General features: G+C 39.5%; 2 protein-coding genes across 2 annotated transcripts in view; both read left to right on the top strand.

Annotated features, from left to right (window-relative positions):
• Window positions 1-997: 997 nt before the first annotated feature.
• Window positions 998-7,650, top strand: HTATSF1 (HIV-1 Tat specific factor 1; the record flags this gene model as incomplete). Its single annotated transcript, XM_009873414.1, has 8 exons — window positions 998-1,202; window positions 1,527-1,574; window positions 2,409-2,563; window positions 3,589-3,752; window positions 5,369-5,468; window positions 5,938-6,027; window positions 6,485-6,622; window positions 7,011-7,650. Coding segments are annotated over 8 exons (1,185 nt in total), but the record flags the coding sequence as incomplete, so codon positions are not given.
• Window positions 7,651-16,792: 9,142 nt separating this feature from the next.
• VGLL1 (vestigial-like family member 1) overlaps window positions 16,793-20,365 on the top strand; it is a 4,840-nt gene continuing 1,267 nt past the window's right edge. Inside the window, exons 1-2 of the mRNA XM_009873413.1 lie at window positions 16,793-17,003; window positions 17,587-18,006. Coding sequence (XP_009871715.1) covers window positions 16,793-17,003; window positions 17,587-18,006 — 631 coding nt within the window. The remainder of the gene's footprint in view (window positions 17,004-17,586; window positions 18,007-20,365) is intronic.

Below are 20,365 nucleotides of genomic sequence, written 5' to 3'. Positions count from 1 at the left end.
ATCATTGCCACAACTGTCTGTTGTGCTGTTCTCTTACGGCAGCTTAATGACATTAAATTTTGTTGAATACAGATGAAGCCACATCAGTCGGCTGAAAATTCTGAAAAGTAAAGACTCAGCTTTGGGAATAAGTCATTTTAGAGCGTGTAACCTCAGAAAATACTTCTTAATACAGTGATGCTAGCAAAATCAGCTGTGATGTGTTATGTCTTTGCATGTTATTGCTAGTGGCTAGTATTAAAATTTACCTGGCTGCAAATAATGGGTATAATTTGCAGGGTTTTTTTAGTTTGTTCTCTAAAAGATAGCCAATCTTATGTTTTATCCAAACAGTCTCTCTCTAGAAAAAAGCAAGCTATCTATTTGTTTATTAATAGGAATAGGGAGTGGAGTGCATGTTCTTATAAACTGTGTTAAGGTATATCTCTGTGTAAATGCAGTATTTATTGTCTGTCAGCACAAACATATGTCACCTCTGATAATGTTTTGGTGAAAGGGCAGATGCCTGCAGATGTCAGTCATTCATCATCCGTGGATGAGTTGCTGGCGTACCTTGAGTGTCACTTTATCTCTTCAACGTGGTCAGGAGTGCTTGATTTCTGTCCTTCAGGCAAATACGATTTATGTGGAAAGCAGCAGAAAGCCTTGCTTGAAAACAAAGGCAGAACTTGGGAAACATTTGTTTAAAAACTTCCTACGATTTATGTGGAAAGCAGCAGAAAGCCTTACTTGAAAACAAAGGCATAACTTGGGAAACATTTGTTTAAAAACTTCATGCACTGTATGGAATTAGTCTAGTTCAGGTAATGCCTAAACTGATTGTTCTTGTTGTGTATGTGGCTTTACAATGACTATTTTAAACTATTTAAAAAATACTGTTATTTTTCTGTGTTGCTGAATTAGAAAACAACCATCATCTAACTAACATTAAAACACTTACAAACCTGATTTTGTAGTTCTTTGAAATTTTGGATTATTTTCTCTAATTTCTTTTCAGATAACAGAAGATTTCCTGGCAACATATCATGCCAACTATGGCTTCCACGCAGACAATACAGACAGTTCATCTGCTTCTGGCACAGCACCTGAAAGTAAGCAACCAGTAAGTTCAAAGACATCAGGAACGCAACTGTCAGCAAATGAGAAGCAATCACAACAAACGGATCCAAAACAAAAGTCAGAAAAACGGAAGCTGGAGCCAGGTGAGTGACAAAGTGTTTCCTTCTGCGTAGACTGCAACCTGTATAATAGTGAGTGGAAACTGGCGGTTGTTCAGTTTTACGGTGTACAGCAAAGATAGGAGTTGTCCTGAAAATTTCCTGAATGGTTTTAAAGTTGTATGATATTTCTAAGTATCCTCTGCATTCCATATACAGAGTGGGAAAAAAGCAAATTAAGGCCTGTTCAGAGCTTTTCCTGTGAGCAAGCAAACATTTGTATAAATCTGATGGAATGTGAACATCAGTGTATGCTCCCTTGTTTATGATTAATATATTCACATAACTGAATTAAAACTCTGGTTTTAGGATGGTTTCACGTGGAAGAAGACAGAAACACAAATGTTTATGTGACTGGTAAGTAATAGCAGTTATTTAACTACTTTGAGCTAAAAATGGTAGAGGAGACTCATGTATGTCTCACTGACTTCTGATATTACCTATTCAGTCGGCCGTGTGCAAGCTACTTAACTTTATGTTCCTGACTGCGTGATGTCTTTGTGACCTTTAACTTGTATATGTGAGAAAGTAATATAAGAGACATATTCCGTGCTTTAAAGCATGATATTTTGTGAACTGTGTTAGGCAAGTCACTAATTTCTTTTAAGCAAGCCACAGCCGATAAAAAAGAAATAATTTCTGCACGCTTCTAAGGAACTGTATAATGAGAACAAGTTTTGGGGTTTTTCTTGTCCTCAATTCAAAGTGCATATCTTTAAAAACCCCATACATTATCCATTGCACTTTTTGTTTCAGATTTGTGGGTGGAGAAGATAGTCATCTGTTCATGGGTCGAGTTGGTTTTTTTAACTGTGGTCCCTAGAGGTGCAGAGCATCTTGAAACTTTGGCAGGATAATTACATTCACCTGGGCCATTGTCCCCGCTGCAATCTCGGTATCATGTATGGCACTAAAGCTGTAGGTCTGCATATCAAGGAGCACAGAGATGTTGCTGTATGCTATACATACTAAAAAGTGAAAGGATTTTCAAACTACTGTTATGAGTAATGTTTAAAAGGTAACATCAAAAATATAGGTCCCAATGGCAGTGATTTCTTATGATGTATGTAACCTTTCATCCTTAGGTTTGTGTCTTTCATTTAAAGAAACACTGTAGGGCATTTGTTCTAATGAGGTTTTAAAATACAATTAACATACTTGAGCTTTCTGTTTTTAATATTTTTTTTGCAGGTTTACCTCCAGACATTACAAAAGATGAGTTTATACAAGTCATGTCAAAGTGTGGTATCATTATGAGAGATCCTCAGACAGAAGAACACAAAATCAAACTGTACAAAGATAAGGAAGGAAATCTAAAAGGAGATGGCCTCTGTTGCTATCTAAAGGTCAGTGGTGCACTGAAATGCAGTTTACTTTCCCACTGAAGATGTGTGGCCACTGTTTCAGAATCATATTCAGAAAATTCTTGAAATATCTAAAGTATAACTTAGAGTTTAGGAGTCTGGTTTCAGAAACATCCACTTACCTGCTTGTGCACCTAGTTGGTTTCCTCATATCCACTTCCACCTTCCCCATGAAAACGTTTGAACATATTTCTGTGTGTTCCTGTCTTAGATGCCAGTGATTATGGGGGCAAATGGGGCACTTCTTCACCTTTTACTTTGAAAATATGCCACTATATGGCCGAGAACACAAAAACAGTGAGACAGGAATGAACATACTGGAGTTGTTTATTTGCAGCTTGTAGCTGAGAACTGTTTAGGTTCAGAACCGTTCTTGTATTCCATATTAACCTGTGCAAGTTTAGGCTGCAGTACTATTCCCTTTGTGTGTTCCACTTGAGCAATTTGTAAAGTTGGTGCTTTCAAGTGCAATCTGCTTTGATTCTGCAGGCAGCACCAAGCAGTACTAAATCAACTGCCTTGTAGTCTGTGCTAGTTTTGAAATTTCAGTAGTTAGGGCTGTTCAGTGCACAAGTACGTGCAAAAGTACGGTCTCTGCTCTAAAGGACTTTAAAGAAAATGTTACAGAATTACTTGAGAGCCTCAATTTCTGTTGTTCTTGAAAAAGTGATACAAGCTTTATAGGAAATCAGCCCCCTTGAAGTTTTTTTATTCTTGCCTTTAAGTTCACTGTCTTGCTTGGACATGGCAGATTATTTTCTTGGACATATTTGAATGAAATATGTGCAGTTGCTTTTGGTAGTGTTAATCTGCTGTAACAGTGGTGAAGAAATACTGGGTTTTGGTAAAGATAGCACTTTCAGCTCTGTGTCCAGATTTGGAAGAGATATAGCATTATGGTTGGCAGGGAATTGGTTCTTAGCACAGTATTCTTAATTAAATGTTATTGGAATAATTTGTCTGTGCCATGTGCTTTAAAGCTTGTGCTCTGTTTTATTTTCAAATAGAGAGAATCAGTTCAACTTGCATTGAGACTTCTGGACGAGGCAGAAATTAGAGGCTATAAATTGCATGTTGAAGTTGCAAAGTTTCAACTGAAGGGGGAGTATGATGCAAGCAAAAAGAAGAAGAAATGTAAAGACTACAAGAAGAAGTTGTCTCAACAGCAGAAGTTTGTATTTTTTATTTCAGTAAAATATTGCTTGAATCCTAAGTGCTATTAGTAAAGTGCTGCTTTCTTTCAAATGCAGTCCTCACAGTTATGCAAAAATTCTAGTCTTATCTGACAGTGAAATAGTTTAAATAACAGGTATTTGGAGGGGAGGAACCTCTAAATGAAATGTTGGCCTAATGAACTTCTTCCTGACTGACACATTAAAATAATATGTAGGGAACCAAGTTCCTTTCGAGTATAGAGGAAAATATTACAGCTCTTGGGAGATAAAAGACTTTCTCTTGGTGTGTGAGTGTCCAAGTCCTGGCACAATATCTAAACTTTGTTTTGTATGGTAATAACTCTGATTGTCCACATACTGTTCGTACCATGCTTTACTAGTTGCAAAGGGTAAGAGATGCCACCTTCCTTAGGAGCAAATGCTAAAACATCTCTGTAGATGTACCCCAGATATCTCTCTGGTATAAACTACACTGGTTTTTTTTAATTGCACCTAGATTCATTGTTTTTTAACATTTAAAATTTGTTTTTCTGCCCTTTGGAGCCAAGAAGATGTGGATTAAAGAAGAAGGAAGTTTGAGGGTATAGGACTCCTGATATTTTAAGGAAAGCAGCATTCCACTAAACATTTTAAATAGTAATACAGAAGTATTTTGCCAGGGAGGCAACGGCTACTTGATATCTTGTCAATAAAAAATAAGAGTAGCCTGAAATGTATCTACCTCAAAGACACATTGTCAGTTCTTGCTGTAAGAAATCTCCAGTGTGGAGAGAGAAGTATGAAAATAGTGAAATCGCATTTGACAGTGATTTGTGTAAATAAACTGACTTCAGCTGGTGTTCTTTTTGAGCTGAAGAGTAAATTCCTTGCAAAACTGCCTTCATTGGAAATTCAAGTTTTTCTTGAGCTAAAGTAGCAGATACAAGAAGGAACTTAGCCAAAATCCCCCCAGTGTAAGATTTTTAAATTTAAAAAGTGTAAACGAATGTGTCCTTTTTTTGTAATAGGATATGAAGTAGATATTTCTATGAGCAGTAACATTTTTCCTGAGAAGGCAAAGTCCTGGTTACATTGCTAGCTTGTGGCAGTGGCTCTGTACACTGTGGAACAAAATACATCGTGCAGCAATGCTCGTGTAAGACTCAAGGTGTTCCTGCATGCTTGTTTAAGTAAAATCAGTTCAGTTTTACCAGAGGGAATAATGTGTCTCTTTTTACAAAATAAGTTAGGAAAAAATGCTAAAATAGTGACATTTTTATTATACTTGGCAGCAGCTGGTTCCCTTATCTGAGCTGGTATTAGGAGAAGGAATTAGAGATGGGGGATTTTCAGTGTTTAAGAAAATGCTTTGATTTTTAAAATAATTTCTATTCCCTCTGTGAGCATTTAAGTACCTTAGAACCTCAACTGTGCTGTAGAAGAAGTGGGTGTAGAAGGACTGGGTGATTATTGCATTTTTTTAGAAGAATAACTTAACTCTTTGTGTCAAAAGTACATGTTTTAGTTGATGTATTGCAAGAAATGCCAAATTAATGATTTTTTTTCAACAAATACTTGTAGAAACTGAAGAGAGCCGCAACAATATCTTCTTACTGTTGCTTCATTTCATTAGACAGCTGGATTGGAGGCCTGAGAAGAAAGATGGCGCAACTCGAATGCGACACGAACGCATCGTTATTATTAGGAATATGTTTCACCCAAAGGACTTTGAGGTACAAAGATGCAGTTTGCGCCCGTAGATTGCGCTGTTACACGTAATGTTGTCTGAGCTTTCTGCCCTAAGAATTTTAACAAGATTCTAAACAGTTAAGAACAAAATCAAACTTCCTGTTTGGGCAGGGTTTTGTTTCCTGTGTCAAGCGTCTGCTTAAAATTCATTCATCTATTTCCAAAAAAGCAAGAAAAAGGTGGTGGTAAAAAAATCAGCCTTTTTCACTGTGTGTATCCTGACATCCCTGTTTGGGATGGAGAGAGGAGACCAGCACAAAATAGCCCTGTTAATAAGGAGCATTTATTAAATTCAAATGAGAGCTGTCTGCCACCTCCCAAATGGCTTTGAAAATGCAGCATAACTACACCTCATTTATGAAATTTTAATAGATTGCATTCCAGTGGTGATTGAGCAAAAGTAGAGCTAAGTACGTGCTTCTGTTTAATTTAACCTGTGTGATTGCAATGCAGGAGGATCCGTTAGTGCTAAATGAAATCAGAGAAGATCTGCGGACAGAATGCGAAAAGTTTGGTCAAGTAAAGAAGGTTCTCATATTTGATGTAGGTATTTTTTACGTGTTGTGTTGGCAAAACTGATGTAATGTGTATATGTGCAAAGCATTTAGTGGAGCATTTATTTGGTTTTTTGTATTTATTTCATGGAAAAGTGACCTAATCATTCAGTATTTTAAAATTAACTGTTTTGGAAATTAATTTCTGAGCACCCATCTACATCACCCTCTGTGAAGGCAAGCTCTGACTCTTCTGACAACCTGCATATATGTCACAAGTTTGAAAGCTTATAAATACTTCTGTTTGTAGCTAAACTAGGTGAAGCATTTGTTTTTTGTGTTCAAAATGTCTGTTCTGTGTACCAGTAGAACACAACGTGTTTGTGCAAATTGAATTTTTCTAACACGATTATTAATGATCTTGACTGATTTGGTAACACAATCTAAAAAAATGTTGGAATAAATACTCCAGAAAACTGTTAAATGAAAGTTTTCTCTCCTTACAGCGACACCCTGATGGCGTGGCTTCTGTATCATTTAAAGAAGCAACAGAAGCTGATCTGTGCAAGCTGACTCTAAATGGGAGATGGTTCGGTGGCCGTCAGCTCAGTGCTGAAACGTGGGATGGTGTAACGGATTATCAGGTAGCCTCTCATGGTTCTGTTTAATCAAATATTTCCTCCAACCTATAAATCTGTTTTAATTTGAGAAGTGCTTGGTGTTCCCATCCCCATACCCTTCCCCTACCCTATCTGGCTTCTCAAAATATGCTACTATGTCTCCAAAAAAAAAGTCCTTAATTAGTCAGTTGAGAAAAAATTTAAAGGACCGGTTTGATGTTTGAAGAATTGTCTGTTGGAGATGTCGACTTAAGAGTGTTAGCCGCTGGATGTACAGGTCATTAGTTCATGGTTAGCATGAACGTCTTGAGATATCACTGCAATATAAATGTTTGTATCATTTTATCTGTGTAAATATTCATTTTGACAAAGTACAACTTTGTAATGATGTGCATAAACGTATCTTTAATAGGTGGAGGAGACTGCAAGAGAAAGAGAAGAAAGGCTCAAGGTGTGGGGATCGTTTTTAGAGGATCCTGATGCAAAGGAGCAGCAAACTCCACCTGATCCAGATTCCTCGACAAGTAGCGTTAAAGCCCCTGCAGGCAGACAGCCCTCAAAAGTTAATGACACAGCTAAGGAGGATGCTGATGATGAAGCCCGTAAGAGGGAGAATAATGGCGAGGGCATTAATGAAGACGGTGCTGCGTCCACAGACAGCAGCCTTGCTGGCAGCGATGGTGAAGCAGATACATAACGTCTTTAATGCTTCCTGGAAGTGTGGGGTTTAGGGTGGTGTTTGAGTTCATCCCTTTCTTCAGGGTGACTGCAGAGCGTTTCATATGAATATATGCATATTAGGATGTCATCAGCTGTGTGCTTTGAAGTTTTCATTAAAAGCAGTATTTAATGAGGTTCTCAAAGTTTGTATTAATTGGCTGTTCAGGTAAAGTAACTCAAGTTGCCAAGAACGCAGTAAAACTCATCAGGCTTCTTTTGTTCTAACTATGCTTGTCAGTGTTTCATTATATAAGTGTGAAATATGTTCCAACCCTTAAGTTTGTGTAACTATCTGTAACTTAAGTAATGCAAAGCTATTACAAGATCTGTGGATTTTACTGTTAATTTTCCTGTACCCCTTGAAAGTCAGTAACTCATCCTTAAAAATTATTCTTGTCCTGAGTACGTTTTATGGAACAGATGCTGTGATACGTGTAGGGTAAATGCATTGGATATGTTACTATGCATTAGTAGCAAATTCTAAGAGTAGTACCACGTTGCAAACTTAGAGGAAGTGCAAACCAAACAACGATGCCCTCGCCAGCATAAGGCAAACCAAGTGAAGACAGATTATTAAATCGTAGCATTCAATAAATTCTTGTTTTCTTCCCCTGTCTAGATCTTCTGTTGAGGCTGGAATTATGTCAAGGAGGCTGGAAATGCATGAGCACACACATTCTAGGCCATAATGAAATAAGACCGATCTTAAGCTTTCATGGTCTATATGCACTAGGTATGCAAAGTGGGTGTTTGATTGATGTATTGGCATTGTTTAGTTTTTGCTTTATTCTTAGAGAAAGGTTTTCATTTAAGTTTTTTAGAATGGTAAGTATGAGTTCTCAACAGTTTAGCCTTACGTTTCCGAGTGGAAGGATCTTCTGTATTTCATAAAATTTGAAGGCTTTTGGCAGCTTGACCTACATTTGTTGTGCAGAAGTTAGAATACCTGAAAATATGCTTTAAAATAATTTTCTTTTACACTGAAAAAGCAAATGCTAGCCCTCTTAGAAATGCTTCCAAAAGCGAGGATTTAGAAGACGTTCTGATTTTAGATGTCTTAAGTGGCGGGCTTACAGAAATAACTTCAGGGGAGCTGTTATGGGTGTAGTCATTCTTAATTTAGAATCCTGTTATTTTGATACCTAAGGGTAGAAGAATATGGATTTTGGCACTGAACAATTAAAATATGGGTGCTAAATTCATAGCACGCTGTTCGTGTGGATGGTTACTAGTGCACATTTGGAAGGAGGATCTTTTGAAATTTTTTTTAATTCACATTGGTTTGCAAGAAACCATAGATGGTAATTCTTAGATTTTCATCCTGAAGTATTCAGAGTACTCTGAAAATCAGTGTTTTCAAACTGTGCTCTTAGATTGCTATCTATGTTTTTTTTCACAAGTCTACATGGTAGTCTGAGTTTGTTTGGGGGTTGGTTTTTGTTTTTTTTCTAGTATGTAATCAGTATGTATGGGTAGTTATGCCAACCAGAGCATCTAAGTTAACACTTGCCATTGTGGTTATAAATTATATCTTTTTGTGACAAAATATCTGGTCTTAAAACAGAGACGATACTTGAATTCAGAGTTTAACAATCTGGGGGCTCGTTGTAAGCTGGCGTGACAGATTTCCAGTTTTGAGTTGCGTTACAAAGAAGAGCGATAACTCTTGCCAGCTAAGAAATTCCATTTTCTCATCTTTAGGAGTGTGTGATTTGTACATTTCCACAAAAGAGGTGTTTGAGTAATTCAGGGAATCTGAAATACTGCCTGGTTTGTAGCTGCACGTAGTGGCATATTCAGATTACATCTCCGGGTTGTGATGGTTCTGCCTCAGGTATTTTTATTGGTGATAAACACCACAGACCCCTGAGGGCTGGAAGTTTTTGGATATGAAAAGTGTAATTTAATGTGCTGGGTGTTGCTTTCAGTGCTCCTTTCTTTTTTTCCAGCTTCTAGACTCCAGGCTTCACATCTGTTAAACTATTGTGTTTTGTTAGGTGCTTTTTGTTTTTTTAACCTAGTCGTGTAACACTCTACACAGTTAAATTACTTGTTTTACAGTGGAATTGCAACTGATATAGGGAAAATATTGACAAATATATAAATATTGTACAGTTCTATGAAGCCTTATCATGGTATCAGATATAAAAAATAAGGTTAGTGTTAGTGTTTGAAAAAAGACTTTGAAAAATAAAGAATCATTATATGTGCAGTAACCTTCCTCCCTCCAGTTGATGTACAGACTTGATTGGCGTGCTTCAAAAGTCAAACACGATGGTAAACCTTTTCACATTTTCCTCTAGACTTCACACTGAAGTAGAGCACTGACAGAGACCGAGACCAAATGCTTTCCTGGCTTTCCTTATTAACTAGGGTTCTTAAGAAAATAAAAGCTGTTTTTCCATGAAAATATGTTGTTCAGAAGTGCGACAAACTGATATTTTCCTTTTGTCTACCTCTGTTATTCCCCAGTAAAATGTAAAAATATATTTTTCTAAACTATTCATTGAGTTATTGAGGCATTTAATAGTCTATGGAGAGGTTAATGCAGCTGTGACTTTCTTTTCAGCGGATTTTCATTGAGACCGAATTCTTTAGATGTTTTCCTTTTTTAAATAATGCAAATTTTTATAAATTAATCTGAACGTAAATTAAATTTTTTCACAAAAAATAAAATTGCTATTTTGAAGTGTGATTATGAAAATCTTTTACTATAGAGCAGTAACGTTTAATACCAAATTAAAACAAATCTGAAGCTGAACAAGCCGAGTTCCTTTTTAAACTTACATTATCTTTCTCACTGAGTGTTGTCGTAAATAAATCGGCAAGAAGTTAAAACCCCAGTGCAATTTTCATTATATTTGTTCTTTTAATTAAAAGTACTTTCTGATGGCTCATTAGAAGTGATGAAATCAAACTCTTTGAGTTTCTGATTTTTCTCAGATTCCATTCCCAGGTTCCAGTATACTGGCTGTTCCTTCATCCCTAGGCTCGTGGTGAGAGAAGAAAACCTGTCTCCTTCCCTCCGTATATTACAAAAACAATACCCAGCAGCAGGCTGAAACAGTTGGGGGATATCATTGTGGCTCAGTTTTGAACTGGAGAAATAGCCGTTTCTAGTAATTTGCACCCTGTGACAAAACAGGTGCGAAACCACTTAAATAGAACAGCGGCAAAAGAGTATTAACTAACGGTGCTTCAGCATAATTTGGCACAGAAAATCGCTTTCTTAACCGTGCGATGCAAACCCAGTTGCTTAGCTTCGAGACAGATTGGGAGTTGGCTTCGCAATCGTGCGACGTAGTGGTTTGCTGGCGAGATGATTGTGTGGAGTTAGGAGTAGTCACCAGAGATTACAGGGTGTGAGGAGCACGGCCAAGGTAGGTGTCCGCAAACAAAAAGCCCTGAAAGCAAAGGCACATAAGTTGTAACAGGTTCTGGAATGTTCATGTACAGCTGTAAAGAGAGAATTAGTTTCATTTTGCATCAAAATGTTTTATCTGTTTCTCCTGCTGACTTTAATTACTTTTTTAAATTGAATTTCAGTCCCTCATGCAACTTACATTTTGTATACGGATTGCAATTCATTTAAAATCATTAGTGTGTTAAATGCAGTGCATTTTAGCTAAAACGTGTCCTAGACATTCAGTTTAGGTCAATCTATTTGCAATTACAAATACTTAGCTTAATTCACTTAATAGAACTTAAAGGTATTGGATGCTTCATAGAATCACAAACTTGGCTTTAAATTTTCAAGTAAAACAATATCCCTACCCTGAGTTCTTGAACTGCATAACGAAATTTTGAAAAAATTAAAAAAAAAATACATTTAGATTTTAATTGGATTTAATTTAATTCTTATTTTTATTTTTGAATTGGAGGAAACATACTGCAGTATGATAAATGAATTTGTAAGTTGTGTACTTGTGTTGATTTGACTTGTGTGTATTTTAGTGCTCATTATACAAGGCTTGAAGTCTTACTGTCAGGATACTCTGAAAGTTCTGTAAAATATTTATAGAATTATGAAATATTTTGCAGCAAATTGTTTTTTGCTCATTCTGTAATATGAAAGTATATTGTTAGATTAAACTTTTCAGTAAGTTGACTTTCGAATTTTTCTGACAGATTATTTTCTTTCTGTAAGTTAAATTGGTCATTTTCATTTATCCTCTAGAAAACCAACATTTAAAAAAAATTAAAATCATATTTGAATAATACCTAGTCCTGTGATAACATCTGAGAATCCCTTGATTTGTCATCATTTTTGTTTCTTAAAGGGGTTGTGTTTTATACTACCTTTTTAATAAACAAATTCGTGAGCAAAGCAAGTCTTTTTGATTAGTTTTGAGATTATGCATTTGTCTTATATTTTCCTCAGTAAAAGATACTGCAGCATTTGGTGTCCAGTGATTGCAGTTTATAAAATGTCCCTGTTAAGGTGCCAGAGCTTTCCATCTGGCGGCCAGTGTACAAGGCAGTAGAACCGTACGTGTTTGTGTTCGCGGTGGGACAAGGGGTGTTTGTTCCCTCTTCCTGGGCTTTGTCTCTGGCTCATGGACCCTCCACGAAGCTGAGAGGAGCAGGAGGAATGACTGTGGGCACTGTAGTTACAACTGAGATTGCTGTGGGGATTTGGGTTTTGTTTGCTTGCTAAGGACAAGCACAATTTGAATTTTTGTTCTCAGGAATTGAGATTTTTATTTATTTTTTTTCTTCTTCAGAGCTTCACACTCTGAATGCTTAAAAAGCCTGGAAATCACTTGTTTCAGTTCCTGCACTACAAAGGAACAGGGATTTTACCCATTTTACCCATTGCTTTACCCAGGAGTTCTTTGAGGAACTTCCAACTGATGCCACTTAACAACCTTGTGAGTGCTTTAACTGCCAACCTAAGTTTTTGGAGGAAGCTCTATGGAGCATTTAGAAAAGGGGATCAAAGAACAAGTGATGGAGACCTTGAGGGCACTTACCCTGCTGATAGACAGGAATCCCATCTGCCTCACAATGAAAATGTGCTTATGCAGAAAGTGTGTCAATAAAAGACTGAAGCACTGTCCAGGGAAGTCTTACATGCTTGTAGTTAAGTTGTTCTGGGAGGTGGTTAATACATATTTGAGAGGGCAGGTTAATACGTATTTAGGCAGAGAGAATTGGAGTTTGCTCTCCTATTTTCTGGGTGAGTAAAAACAACTGTTAAGCTACTGCATAGAAGTCCCTGATTCAGTATTTCTGGAGCAGCTGCAATTTGGTAATTTTGTTAAACTTCCTGTGAAAAAAAAAACCTACAAAGTACCTGTTTCTTGCTTGCAACCTTTGCAGAACAAGAATGGTATTCTTGTTTTCTGAAGATTTCTGTAGTGCTTTATACAGATCCAGTGAAGAACACAGAAAATTGGTTATCCAACTTTGCTGATGATCAGATCATCTTTTCCTTCTTGCAGATGTTTGTAGTCACACACTTAATGCTGAATGTGCTGTAGTCTGGCATAGGAAAGTCCTCTCTGACCCTGGCCAAGTTTGGTTCTTTGCCATAACTTGTTTATCATCTCACACTAAAGTCTTCTGAAGTCCAGACACTGTCTTCTTTATTGTGTACACACTGTCATAAAAGAAAAAAAAAAACCCACCCTACTTACAGTCCTATTTTCCTCATTCCTGAAACCTCCTAACCTGGTTGACTCGTTGGAGTGCATTTCACGCATTCTTTGCAGATAGGCTGAAGGAAACGCCTAGCTCACTCGCAGCTAGAGGCTAGAAAGCATTGGGGGGTTCCTGAGCGCCGCTCGTCTCCTCCTGCAGCCGCTGCGGGGGACACAGAGCCTGCCGGGGGAAGGATCCCAAACTGCGGGACACGGCATGACCATCCCGCCTCTGGAAAATCTTACTGGTGTGACACCACTCGTGACAGTGAGTTAAGGTAGGAGAATTCAAGGATCGTTTCGATGTGCGCTCACTGTCTTTCTCAAATGTTCCCTTGTTTGAAAGATACTTGATGGAGGAGAATGCCTGCATGTTAAATTACTGCTGTGTACTTGGGAAGAGGATTTTTTTTTACTATTGTACTTTATTTATTTTTAAAACTGATTTGGGCTGTGTAAAATAGAGAAGAACAGAGATCTCTGCCTGATGCTGCAGTGATGGGAAATTAATACTGCTAGCAAGGCTGGGGAATGTGAAAAGTATTGTGAAGTATTGTCACCTACCATGAGCGGGCAAGAGCTGCCTCTCTTAAGCCCATGTTGACCACCCATCCTGAAGGACAAATAACTTAGATATTTGCTTGCACTGTTTTCCATAATTAACACATTCTGATGGTAGTGTGATGTGAGCTGGGACGTCATCTCAGGCTCCGCTTCTACTACATTTAGACAACGGGTTTTGGCAGACACAAGTTGGAAGGATTTCTGCCTTTTTTTTGCACACTTCCTGCTGGCAGTCAGAAGAATGGGAAGTTCAGGTAATGAAGACCAGAGCGCTCCAAATCTGACTCCTGACTCTGGGGAATTTGATTCCTCATGCACATGTGATCACTGAGAGGACTGAGATGTAACTCAGTTAGGTTGTGTCCAGCCTCATTGTGACTAGTTGCTGGAAAGCACAAGAGGTTTCTAAGGGAAATGAGAAAAAACAAGTGAATAATCGTTCTTGCTCTTTTTTTAATTAAAAAAAAAAAAAGATTTTCTAGCATTGTAGCTCCTGTGGACACAATTCATACAAGCGTTAACAGCTGCTACACACCAATAAACTGTGCAGAAGGAGCTTACAATTAACATCAGGAGCAAGTTAAAGAATGTTAATAAAGTGGTAAAAGGTTTACAATGGCTGGTTTGCACTGCGGGAGGAAGAGGAAAGACAGACCTCTGTGCCCCAGCTAACGCTCTGCAAATTGCACATTGATGTGGCAGAGCAGTGTAGGAAGAGCTGGTTTGCTGCTTGCTGTTGAGATGGCCTGATGCAGTCCTTTCGCAGGCCATGGGGTCTCTTGCCAAGCTTTCACCGCTTGGGTTGGAATGTTTCACAGCAAGTGTTGGCTTCCAGCTGAGCAACCAGAAAGTTCCTTAACCTAAACAGCAGGGTGGTTTCTAAAACAAGACTGGGGAAAAAAACAGTGTCTCTTCCTGTGCTTGAAGTTCTTCCAGTTGATAGGCTGAGTTATCCTAGTCCCTGCTCCCTTCATGTGCCTTGGGAAAGTGTCTGTAAATCGGGGGAAGGTGTTTTTGGTTTAAGTCTTCTGTGTGTGGCAAAGTTTGGTCAGTTTTAAAGTTCTTAAAGATTGCCTTCTGAATCAGACAACTGTTATGGAGTAGTGTCTTGTGTTTCCTAACTGGTGACCAACCTGTATTTGTCCCATCCGTGCCACCGTGTTCAGGTGGACCAGAGGTTGGAGCGGGGAAATGGACACAAGAAGGGCAAAGCGACAGAAATCCTAAGACGGGGACTGAGGAACTCTTGAGTTGGAACATAAACTGGCACTTGATGACAGGGCTCTAGGGCTGGCTGAGCAAGAGATCATGAAGGAGGGGGAGAACTGAACAGAGAATATAAGGGAGGTAGAGCTAACAAGCAAAACTACATACGGAAGCAAATGATAAACATGGACGAGAAGTTTGTAGATGGAGGCTTGAGATTAAAAAGGAAGATGGATTGTGGCTGGATAATCTTAATCCTATTTCTTAATGTCTGAATGCTTGGCTTTGCAGCCTGAACAGTCTTTTCACACGTAAGAAACACCAAAGGACCATTTGGAGGCAGCCTTTGTAGATTCTTCAGAATACCCTTTGAGACACAGATCAGTGCAGTGTTTATTAGGAAGCTTCTGAGCATTAGGGGGTTTGTGATTAGAAAACAGATAAATGTATCTGAATAGGTTAAGCAATGCTAAGTATTACAGAGTTAGTTGGATGGAAACACAAATCTAGTGATTTATAAGGTTTTGCCTTATGAAACTGGTTATTGGCCCAAGGTTTCGTTTCCCAGTCTCCAAAAAATAACAACCTTCTTTTTTGCTACCAAGGTAAATCAATTATGCTATGCTATGCGATGAGCTGACAATGAGACTGGAAAACTGAATAGAAACAGCAGTTACTTCTCCCTGCATTCATAGCCCGAGCATTGCCAAATATGATTTTGATTAGAGCAGAACATGTGAGCTTGGGTTGTAGAACTAGCTCCCCTGCAGCCAGAAACTGCACGAATGCAAAAAAATGATGCTTCTCCAGGGCAAGTAGTGACATCCCTTGTCCTACTCTTACCATATCTGGCAGTAGAGATTTTTAAGACTCCTTTCTGGTCTCCTTAAAGTCTTCTGTTAACTTCCTGCAAAGTATTTCACAGTAATTCTTGCCTTAAATCCGTAACTTCTGACTGAACTACAGTGTATGTTTTAGCAGTCTTGCTACCAAAGTTTTAAGCAACCATCAGAAACACCAAGTTTTTAGGTAAGTTGTTTCAAATCAATAAGGTTTTTTGTTTGGTTGGTTGTTTTACTTGAATTTGCCATAATTTGTATTTCCAGTAATTTAATCTGAGTATCCTTTTCTAACAGGTGAAGCAACTAAGGCTCTCAGAAGTCTTTTCCTTGTGGAAGTTTGTGCTGACAGTGATAAAGGTACTTCACCTTATCTAAAGTTGTTATTATTTTAACTTCCAATTAATATTTCTTCATCTTTATTTTTTTCACTCTGTCTATGTGTTTTCTGAACAACGCAAAAACCAGAACTGGACAAAACATTTTGATAGATTCACCCTGAACTTCATCCAGGGCTGATGCCATCTCTGAATTATTTGTCCAAGAGCTTCAATTCTTTTAGCACAGTTCTGTCCTCAGGGCATATTTGTACCGGATCCTAAGCTCTAAGCTCAGGGTTATCAAGATGAGTGAAGGCAGAATGAGAAATGACAGCTGGTGAATAGATGTTCCCATTTTATATCTCGATGGAGCTGATGCTGTGGCATTGCCAGGTAACTCGTACCACGCTGGTATCCACCAAGGCCTCGGCATCTCTTTGAGCCATTCACTGCCTTGAAGACAAAATCTCCCGTACTAAAGCTGTGTATTGTACAGTTATATCAGATTTGGAGTTCAGCAGCAGGAGATTGAACGAGTTAAGGACTCAAATTTGTCTAATTGTGAATGAGTTAAGGACTCAAATTTGTCTGATCGGAGGAAGTAGACTCCCATCACAATTCTGAGAAATGCAATGCGTATTAAAGGAGAGGTTTCTCCTTTGGCTTTGTACTCAAAGTATTTTGTATTAGAAGTATACACTAAGGAAATCCATAAAGAAAAAGTGCATGGAAGAAGCAGAAACCCAGATAAAGAATCTGTTCTTGTTAGTAACAGTTCTTCTGGCGCTACCAGTTTCAGGGGGAAGATGGGCTCACCACTGACTGTGAACTTTAAGTTGAATAGTATTTCTTTGACTGATTTGTTGTTGTGGGGTTTTTGGCAGGTGCTGTTGGTTATTAAAAATGGAAGAAACCAGGAAGCTCTCTCCAAAGCTGTGTAAAAGCAAAGAACCGGTGAAAACAGAATGGGGGTCTCAGAGTGTTGTATTTACATATTTCCAAGGGGATATTAACAGCGTGGTAGATGAACATTTTTCTAGAGCTCTAAGCAACGCCAAGAACCCACAAGACCTGAGCACAAAGCACAAGGAGGAGACTGTTGTCCTGAAGAACGGTGAGCTGCTTTTGGTGCATGAGTGTGGTGTTAGACAGGGGTGACTGGCTTTCACTAAGGAATTTAAGATACAGCGTGCTTAAAATTGAAATTGCATGTAAACAGAAAGCAAGAAAATCATGCCTGAAAAGCACTGCATTATGTAGCTGAGACTTCCTGCGTAAACCACTGTGCTTTCTGAGATGCTTCCCCAGCTCTCCCTGGGCCTGTTGGCAGATCAGGTCCTCGTTTTTCGGCCAAGAACCTCCATCACTGTCAGATGCATTAAGTGTATTATGACCTGATTTGAAGTCTTTGCAAAAATATATTTGTCTAAGTTTGCAATAATTAAAACCATGCTTATGCTAGTGACCTGTAAGAAAACACATGTAATATTAGTTTGAAAGGATTGGTGGCAATGATTTAGCCTGCTTTTAGTATGAATCTGTTGTTGAATTTTAAGATAAGCAGTACTAAAGTGAGTATGTATTTCTTTAAAAATGAACGTGCAATCTGCTAGCATTCCCTTAGAAGTCCACTGGAACTTGCCTTGGAAAAAAAGTACGAATTGATGAGACTTCAGATGTTTCTTTCTCTTTTTAAGTAGATAGCATGTCTCCCCATCAGTGGAATTTCTCTTCACATTGCTCCAAACCATATGCGTCATCTTCTGCTACGAGCATGTCAAATTCTGGCCTGAACTTTGCTGCTGCTGGCATGGCAGGCCAATACCAGCCATCAGCTCTGCGGAGTCATTCAACTCAACCTGCAGATTTATGGCCCTTCCCTTCGATTGGGACTCCCAGTCTTACCAGTTCGGTATATCATCATGCCTTGCCTGACCCGCACGCGGTAGATGACCCCATCTCTGACAGGAAATACGGTTCTCTTCTTGGTCTTCTGCAACAGGAAAGGTGCTTGACATCCATGCAAGAATGTACCATGAAGCAACACTCAAGTTCTACTTGTATGACTGGACCTGCTAGGTTACAAAATATAAGTCAAGGTTCAGCTCCTGGGGGAGGTAAGGAAACACTGTCGCTTTATTCTTTGATGGTATCCTATGTAGAGAGGCAAAATAATACTGTTTTTTCCTAAGGTTCTCAAATTGGAGCCATCTTCAGCCTGGCTCACAGAAAACTTTTTCCAATAGTTAAACCATGCTGTGTGGTACTTGGGATTGATTAGCTGTATAGTAGCACTTAATCAAAAATATGCATTGCACACTTGCACAATATTTTACCTTCTGGCTTACATTAGGGAGATATTTTAAGTAAATATAAATATTATCCACAGGACTGTCAGGATCTCTACCTTATAGGTAGCAGGCAGGGTGGCACTGTGTGTACTGGATGACCAGAAAGGAGGTAAGAGCCCTGAGCAACCTCTCCTTACTGTGCAGGGTGCTGGTGGTATTCTGAGTATGGGATGTGAAACTGCAGCCCTTGCCTGAAAGGCCAGCGCTTTCTCTCCCTCCCCAGCCTGTCTGCAGCGGAAGGATTGCAAAGGCAGACCAGCCTTGCCTCGTTGTCACAGGTTAGGGCTGGGCCGGCGTCTAACACGGACAGACGCTCTCTAACCCCCTCTTCCTCCTCCAAATGGGAAGGAAAAGGGAATGAAGCAGAGAGACTTTCGGGTTAGAGAAGAAAAACAAACTAGAACAGCTTTAATGAAACAATAATAGAAATAATAATGGAATGATAAAAGTAAAGAACTATATACAGCTAAAGATAGTAGCCCGATATCAAACCCAACTCCCTCCCCTGATAGCAATCCCCACTGATGCTGCAGAGCAGGAGGCACTGGGGCAGCCCCAGGCTCAGCAGTGGCGGGAGCTGGATACAGGGAGCTGGATTCGGGACCTCAGGATCCAGATCAAAAGCAGGAGGTCAGATGGAGTCCTCTCTGGACACCAGTCATTGCAGAAAAGGGCGAAGAAGAAAAGGGAAAAGAGGGACGAAACTCTCGTGATCACTCAATTTATACTGAATATGACGTATACAGAATGGAATACTCTCGTTGGTCACCTGTCCTGTCTATTACCCCCCGGAGGTGCAACCTTTTACTTCCTTGTGACCCCTCTCACTACCCGGCACCCCCCAGCGTGGCACACAAGAGCCAGCAGTGGCCTTGGTCACTACAGGAATAAACATAAACAAGAGCCTTTCTGCATCCCAGTCCCAGGCAGTAACTGCAAACATCAGGTGTTATCACTGCCAGTAGCACACACTGTCTGCAAAAACATGCTGCTGACTTCAGAACGTGCAGCCTTTTAGAAGAGACTAAACTGAAAAGTAAAAATCACGAAATAGGACTGGGTTTTAGCTAAACCCAGGACACTTGTCCACCAGCGATTGCTGCCCTCCCTGAAGCGCTGCTGCCCTGCGTGTCAAAGGCTGCGATTGCTCTCTGCAGTGGATTTCCCAGAGCGACTGCAATTCACACAGAAGTGATGTTGCTCATTTATTATCAGCAATTAGTAGGAATCTCAATCCTAGGTACTACCAGCAGGCAGAAGAAAGATGGCTGGTGACTGAAATCCATTTCCCAGGAGCTTATGTCCCGAGAGCATCCAGGTCTGCTGGATAAAGCTGCTCCGTTGTTGCCTTTGAGAAGCTCTGTGAGACGAAGGTCTCTGGCCAGAGCCCTGGTGCCCAGGGCACGGCTGCGTTGCTGTTCCTGGGCGTTACCCAGAGAGTCTGCTTGGCACTGGTCTCCAAGAAAAAGGATTGTGAAATTGTTTAGGGAGTCTGCTGGAAAAATACAGCGTGTCCTACCTAGATAAAAAGGAACAGACATGTGAAGAAGCAATTCCGAGTCGTAACGTTTTGAAAAATAACCAGCTGTGAAATGCCTAATGGTTACCCAGTTTCTAATCTACATCAGGCAGGAACTGGGCAGAACGTGGGCTAAAGTTACCCTTTATATCTACAGGCAGTCTTATCCACAGTTCCTCTTCTGAAGCTGTGTTGTTATGAGAACCCCAGCTGTAGGTGTGTTGCTAATTTATTCCTGCTAGTGTGTCTAATGCCTGGCTGTGTCTGGGTGGAAAAGGGAGAGGGATTTATGTCTTCAGCTGGAATATAAATTTTCTGCTCATGATACATGGATAGAGAGACTGAGCTGAGCCTGTACGTATGTGTTGCACAGGCACGCACCCTGGACTTCTGCAGCTAGTGAATGACAGGCTAATTACTTTCAAGACACTGTCTAGACTTCTGGGATTTAAGAACGAGGTTAGGTGCTCTTTTCCCCCAAGGGGGCAATGTGAGCCTGTCGAGGCTTGGGAGCCTGCAGAAAAGGAGATATTTCATGAAACCCGGCTTTGGATTGAAAAAGGGAAGCAGTGCTACCAACTCTGGACTTCTGTTCAAAATTTCAGG

This window comes from Apaloderma vittatum, unplaced genomic scaffold, assembly GCF_000703405.1.
Source record: "Apaloderma vittatum isolate BGI_N311 unplaced genomic scaffold, ASM70340v1 scaffold12407, whole genome shotgun sequence".
In the NCBI taxonomy this organism is placed as follows: Eukaryota; Metazoa; Chordata; class Aves; order Trogoniformes; family Trogonidae; genus Apaloderma; species Apaloderma vittatum.
Note: the sequence above shows the minus strand (reverse complement) of the source record. Positions and strands in the feature narration are given on the sequence as shown.